A 5,960-nucleotide genomic window follows, 5' to 3' on the forward strand; every position below is an offset into this window, starting at 1 on the left:
GCCTCCGCCTCCCAAGCAGCTGGGACCACAGGCACCCGCCACAACGCCCGGCTATTTTTTGGTTGCAGCCGTCATTGTTGCTTGGCGGGTCCGGGCTGGGGATTCGAACCTGCCACCTTAGGTGTACGTGGCTGGCGCCTCAGCCGGTTGAGCTATAGGCGCCTAGCCTTTTGTTCTTTTTAATAAGAGGAAGGGCTTTATTCACCAGCCGGGAGCTTATGGAATAGAATTCCAAATGGCCACGCTCCCAGCCTATTGCTTTGTAACACTTAAAATCTTACTTCTTTTAGATTTTGAAATTCCACTATAGATTCCAAACTACTTTGAGTATTTAATTTTAAAAAGTACTCAAATCATGAGCCATACATTCACATATCTTGATAGTTCATTGATAAAATGATCAATAATATTAGAACCTTAGGTAGACATCAAATGTTTTATTCATTTTGGTTGAGTCTCTGGTGGAAAGGGAGTATTTTGTAACAAAAGTTTAATTCTTGCATCTATTTTGCTTAGTTACAAATATTATCAATTAGTCATATATTAAAATCCTAACTCCTTTGAAACATGTATACAGATTTGAGAAATTTAATTTAAAACCACCAGTGGATCTTTCAGATATCTTATGAGTTGAGCAAATAGACAGAGATACTGTTGTAATTCAGATGTTCCATAAGTGGTAACTAATGTTAATAATACATGTTTTGTGTTTGTGCATCATCAATAAAATCCATGTCTAAAAAGTAAAATAGTTTAGGTCAACATTAATTGATTCTCTAGCCTCATAAAACATGCAGTAAACCTAGGAGCTATGCTTTATAATCCCAGCTATGCCTTTAACTCACTAACTCATTAACATAATATTCTATGTTGTATCTTCACTTCATCTGACTAAAATGTTTATTTTTGATGAATCTTTGCATATTTATGTTTATTTGAACTTAATTCATCAATATTTAAATATGGATTTTGTTGTGTTGTAACTTTTTCTGAAATAGTAATAATAATTCCCTTTATTTTCGTATTAACTCAGATTTGTGTAAGAGTTGAAAAGGATCCAGAACTTGGATTTAGCATATCAGGTGGTGTCGGGGGTAGAGGAAACCCATTCAGACCCGATGATGATGTAAGTTTTGTTTATAATCCTTGAAATACTGAAAAGTTTTATTTACTAATTCCATATCTCTTATATTTAAGTGAGAATCTAATAGATAATTATGTAAATTTAGACAGCCATCACTTTTTATTCCCATCTGTATTGTTTAGCTTTTTATTTTGAAATTTGGTCAGTTCAAGTTAATTGTTTGAGGGAAAAATTTTAACAAAACATTTCAAGGTTTATCATATTATCTAGTGATTTTTAGTTTTCTTATTGCTTTTCTATACATGTATAGAAATAGTTTCATTAACGGAAAGCACTATACTAAAATCAGAAGTCTAACTTTGGTTTGTCATAGTATCACTCAGAGAAATCAGGGAGAAGACATGTTCCATGATTCCAATGTTTGCCTGATATGAAAGAAAGATTGCTTCTTGGAAAAATAAATAAAGTTTAAAAAAAGAAAAATTGCTTCTTGGTACTCTGTCATTTATGCATACTCTCTTTGGTTAAATAATTATCTTTTTTTTTGTTATTAAAGGGTATATTTGTAACAAGGGTACAGCCTGAAGGACCGGCATCTAAGTTACTGCAGCCAGGTGATAAAATTATTCAGGTAATTAAGATAATTCCTTTATTATTTTCTTTCATTTATAACATTCTCTGGGTTTCTATAGTTGAAAATCATGCCTATATGTTTGATATGTCAATAGGGTTTTATTTAAGTTCAGGACAATTAATTTTCATTAATTGGGGGATCAGAGAGTACCATTTCTTAGAAGTGGGCACCATGTCAGAAATAGAGAAAATTTCAAAATCTTACTTTACTGTGCCCCTTCTTTACTTTGTTCCTTCAGCTACGTAAAACACTTTTACCTAAACACTTAGTAGCTTTGTCTTAGGAAACCTTACCTAAGATACAAGTACAGCACTCATTCTCTATCCCTACTTTCACTGTTGTCAGTTCAGAAATTAATCAATTTTTTTATCATAGCAACCATTGAAAAGAATTTAATCTTTAAAATTAAAACCTCTCAAATCATAACTAAATACATTGGCGTTTAGTAGCAAAAGTACAAACTCTGAAGCTAGACTGCCTGAGTTTGAATCCTGACTAACACTTTTCTAAAATACAATTTAAAACATTTTTAAATTTTTAAATAATTTTGGAGCTGGGCAGTGTGGCTCACACCTGTAATCCTAGCCCTCTGGGAGGTCAAGGCAGGTCGATTGCCTGAGCTCACAGTTTTGAGAACAGCCTGAGCCTGAGCGAGACTCCGCATCTAAAAATAGCCAAGTGTTGTGACAGGCGCCTATGGTCCTAGCTACTTTGGAGGCTGAGGCAAGAGAATTGCTTGAGCCTAAGAGTTTGAGGTTGCTGTGAACTGTGACACCACGGTACTATACCAAGGGTGACAAAATGAAACTCTGTCTCTAAAAATAAAGAAAGAAAGAAAGAAACTAATAAATAATGTCGAGGTTAGAGAAAGCTGCAAAAATAGTACAACAAACATCTTATATACACTTACTTGATCACTAGTTGCTCATGTTTTGCCATATTCTTTTTTTTTTTTTTTTTAGAAGACGGAGTCTCAAGCCATCCCCGTGCATGGCCTCACAGCTCACAGCAACCTCCAACTCCTGGGCTCAAGCGAGTCTCCTGCCTCAGCCTCCCAAGTAGCTCGGACCACAGGCGCCCGCCACAACGCCTGGCTATTTTTTGGTTGCAGCCGTCATTGTTGTTTGGCGGGCCCAGGCTGGGGATCCGAATCCGCCACCTTAGGTGTATGTGGCTGGCGCCTTAGCCGGTTGAGCTATAGGCACCGAGCCGCCTGCCATATTCTTTAACATTCATACTCCTCCTCTTTGTTTTCCTTGCCAGCCTCCTTCTTTCTCCACACACAAACTTACACTCACTCATAAAGTAATACACATTTATTTTTCTGAACCATTTGGGAATCTGTCATTTCAGTTTTGTGACTGAGGAAGTTACTTTATCTCTTCCATGCCTGGGTTTCCTCACCTTTAAAATAAGATGAAAAAAATCTTCTCTGAGTGTTGTTAAGACAATCAGGGGATTAAATTCATGTGATATACTTAGAATAATGTGTGGTGCACAGTAAGACCTTAATTAAAGAAGGCGGTTTTGCAGTGGCTCACACCTATAATCTTAGCACTCTGGGAGGCCAGGGCTGGTGGATTGCTTGAGCTCATGAATTCGAGACTAACCTGAGCAAGAGCAAAACCCTGTCTCTAAAAAAACAAAAAAATAGCTGGCCGTTGTGGCAAGAGCCTCTAGTCCCACCTACTCTGAAGGCTGCAGCAAGATGATTGCTTGAGCCCAAGAGTTTGAGGTTACTGTGAGTTATGATACCACAGCACTCTACTAAGAGCGACAAAGTGAGATTCTGTCTCAAAAAAAAAGAAGGCGGTTTTGATCTGATAGCTCTTCTCTAAGGCAATAGGAAGACTCACCCTTACCCTCTACCTCCACCTGAGTTTGGTCACCTCAGATACACATTAGCATACACACACACACAATACCTGACATTGTATCTTAAGCAAGTGGTTCCGAACATTAGGCCACTACATAAGAATTGTCTGAAATTGGATGAAATACCTGGGCCCCATGTTCAGACATTTTAGAGGCATGGAATAGGAAGTCTGTATGTTTTAAATTATCAAGGTGATCTTACTTCCTTCCACATTTGTGAATTATCTGGTAGAAATTTAAGTGCAGAAATGCAAATAGATTACTATAATGTTTTTCCTCTTTCTTTTAGGCTAATGGCTACAGTTTTATCAATATTGAACATGGACAAGCTGTATCCTTGCTAAAAACTTTCCAGAATACGGTAGAACTCATCATTGTACGAGAAGTTTCCTCATAAGCACTGTGGGCAAAAAAAGGGGAAAAGACAGCAAGATTTATTGGAAGATTCTTGCAGGGGAAATTAATATTTTGACTATTTTTATATATAAAGAACTCAAAAAGTTTTGTTCAGATTTGTACATTAGTGAAGTAATGAAACTTGTGGTTAGAGGGAAAGAACCACTGTACAGAATATAAAGGAGACTGTTGAATTCATACCATGTAAAACTTGTTAGGTTTTTAAACATACCAATCAAGGTGACAAAAACAAATCTATCTTGTTTTTGTATAGATTGTAGGTTTATTTTTGGATTTCATACACATAACTGAACTGTGTGCAAGGCAATAGTTAGCCTTGATTTTAGCCCAGAGACAGATGGCAGAGCTATCTGTCTCATAGCTTTTTTGCCCTTATTTTTATTCAACTGGTATTAATGTTTTTCTTCTGAAACTACTTTTTTTTTTCTTTTAATGTGGGCAAGAGATTTGAAGTGTTGGCTTTTGCTATGTGTATATTGAATTGAAGAGTGAGTAGATGAAGGTGGTGCTGGTGGGTTCACTTTCCAAGGCCAGATTAAAACAGTTATTTCCTATAAAAATCTGGAAGCAAAGAATGGAAAAAAGCTATGTGGTAATTTGTTTTTTTAGTAGAATCATGCAATAAAATATGTAATGTCTTTTTAAAGAAGTAGAAAAGACAATAATAATTGCATTTTATGAGCTCTACAAGATCTGTTCTTGTCATTATCCATGGACATTTGCTACTGGTGATTCAATTTTTAATGTTTTAGTCAAAGGACATTTTTAACTCTATTATAGATGCATGTCTGTGCATTTTCTGTGCTATGGAAATCCCCTAGGTTTTTTTATTTTTATTTTTTGCAAATGGTGGTACTTGCGATCTGTTTTTATAATTAGCGCTCCATTTTAATCTAATTTATAATTTTTATTTTAAGCAGCAAATGAACTAAAATGGCCAGTTTTAAGATTGTGTTACCTGTAACACAAAGTGCAAGAGTTTAAGAAAGCCTCTTGATTTTTATTTGGCCTTGCCTTGCCTTGGTAAAGTAAAAGGAAACAGTGCGGATGGAGCTAAGAAACCAAAGCAAGTTTGTGAAACTGGCACAGTGATAGAGAATTGCTGTGGAGCATTATGGAGCAAAGGGAGGGGGCCTTGAGGCCTACCAGTGTGTAAAGGTGTTCAAATAAAGGGCTGTTCCTACATGTAACATTAAATGTGAACTCAACACTTCAGAGTCTTTAAAGGGTTTCTAAGTGTATCAGTGTCATAGTGTTTTACCACCAACTGCCTTTCTTCCTAGTTACTGTAACAGATATTTTACAGAGGTTTATTAATTTTGTTTACCCAAACCATTAATTTTATTTGTTTTTGTGCTACGTAATCAAATAAAATTTGAGTAACATGCAATGGTAAGAATTAACGCATTGTTATTTGGACCAGAAAAAAGGTGCCATAGAAGACTAATAACTGTTTTTAGATAGGTTTGTCTGAAACCTTTCATTACAGCAATATTCAGTTATTGCAATTCATTTTTAATTACTAAGAAATGTAATTGGGGTATTTTTAATCTATTATGCTTTGTTCTCCCACATTGATTTAATTAAGACTTATAAGACTAGCTAAAACACCAATGTACATTGCTTTTGCAAAAGTGAATTAGACTCACTTTCCATTCTTGCTAGTTAGAGTAAATAGGCAGCACTTTCAAAAATATATGAACTCAAATATTGCACTTCTTTTAAAATGTTATCAATTGGTTATTGTACTGTATAGTTGTAATAATTTTGAATGAAACCCTTTAACAACTCTTTGTAAATTTTAACTCATTTTAGTTGATTTTCAGTACTATTTACATAGGAATTGATTTGTATGGATATAGTAGAAGAAATATGCTGTATTTTGATAAAATTCATTTATTGTATGTGTGTTATAATTTCTAAAGAAAAGAATGACAAACAGCTTCTTTA

At 35.2% G+C, this 5,960-nt stretch overlaps 1 protein-coding gene across 5 annotated transcripts in view; it reads left to right on the plus strand.

Moving 5' to 3' along the window:
* Positions 1 to 5,960, plus strand: part of ERBIN (erbb2 interacting protein) — a 155,276-nt gene extending 149,316 nt beyond the window's left edge. For all 5 annotated transcript variants that reach the window (XM_003785877.3, XM_003785876.3, XM_003785878.3 and 2 more), the window contains 3 exons: positions 1,034 to 1,126; positions 1,641 to 1,715; positions 3,883 to 5,960. In XM_003785877.3, the coding sequence (XP_003785925.1) occupies positions 1,034 to 1,126; positions 1,641 to 1,715; positions 3,883 to 3,990 (276 nt within the window). In that variant the 3' untranslated portion in view covers positions 3,991 to 5,960. The remainder of the gene's footprint in view (positions 1 to 1,033; positions 1,127 to 1,640; positions 1,716 to 3,882) is intronic.

This window comes from Otolemur garnettii, unplaced genomic scaffold, assembly GCF_000181295.1.
Source record: "Otolemur garnettii isolate 467f Iridium unplaced genomic scaffold, OtoGar3 scaffold00017, whole genome shotgun sequence".
In the NCBI taxonomy this organism is placed as follows: domain Eukaryota; kingdom Metazoa; phylum Chordata; class Mammalia; order Primates; family Galagidae; genus Otolemur; species Otolemur garnettii.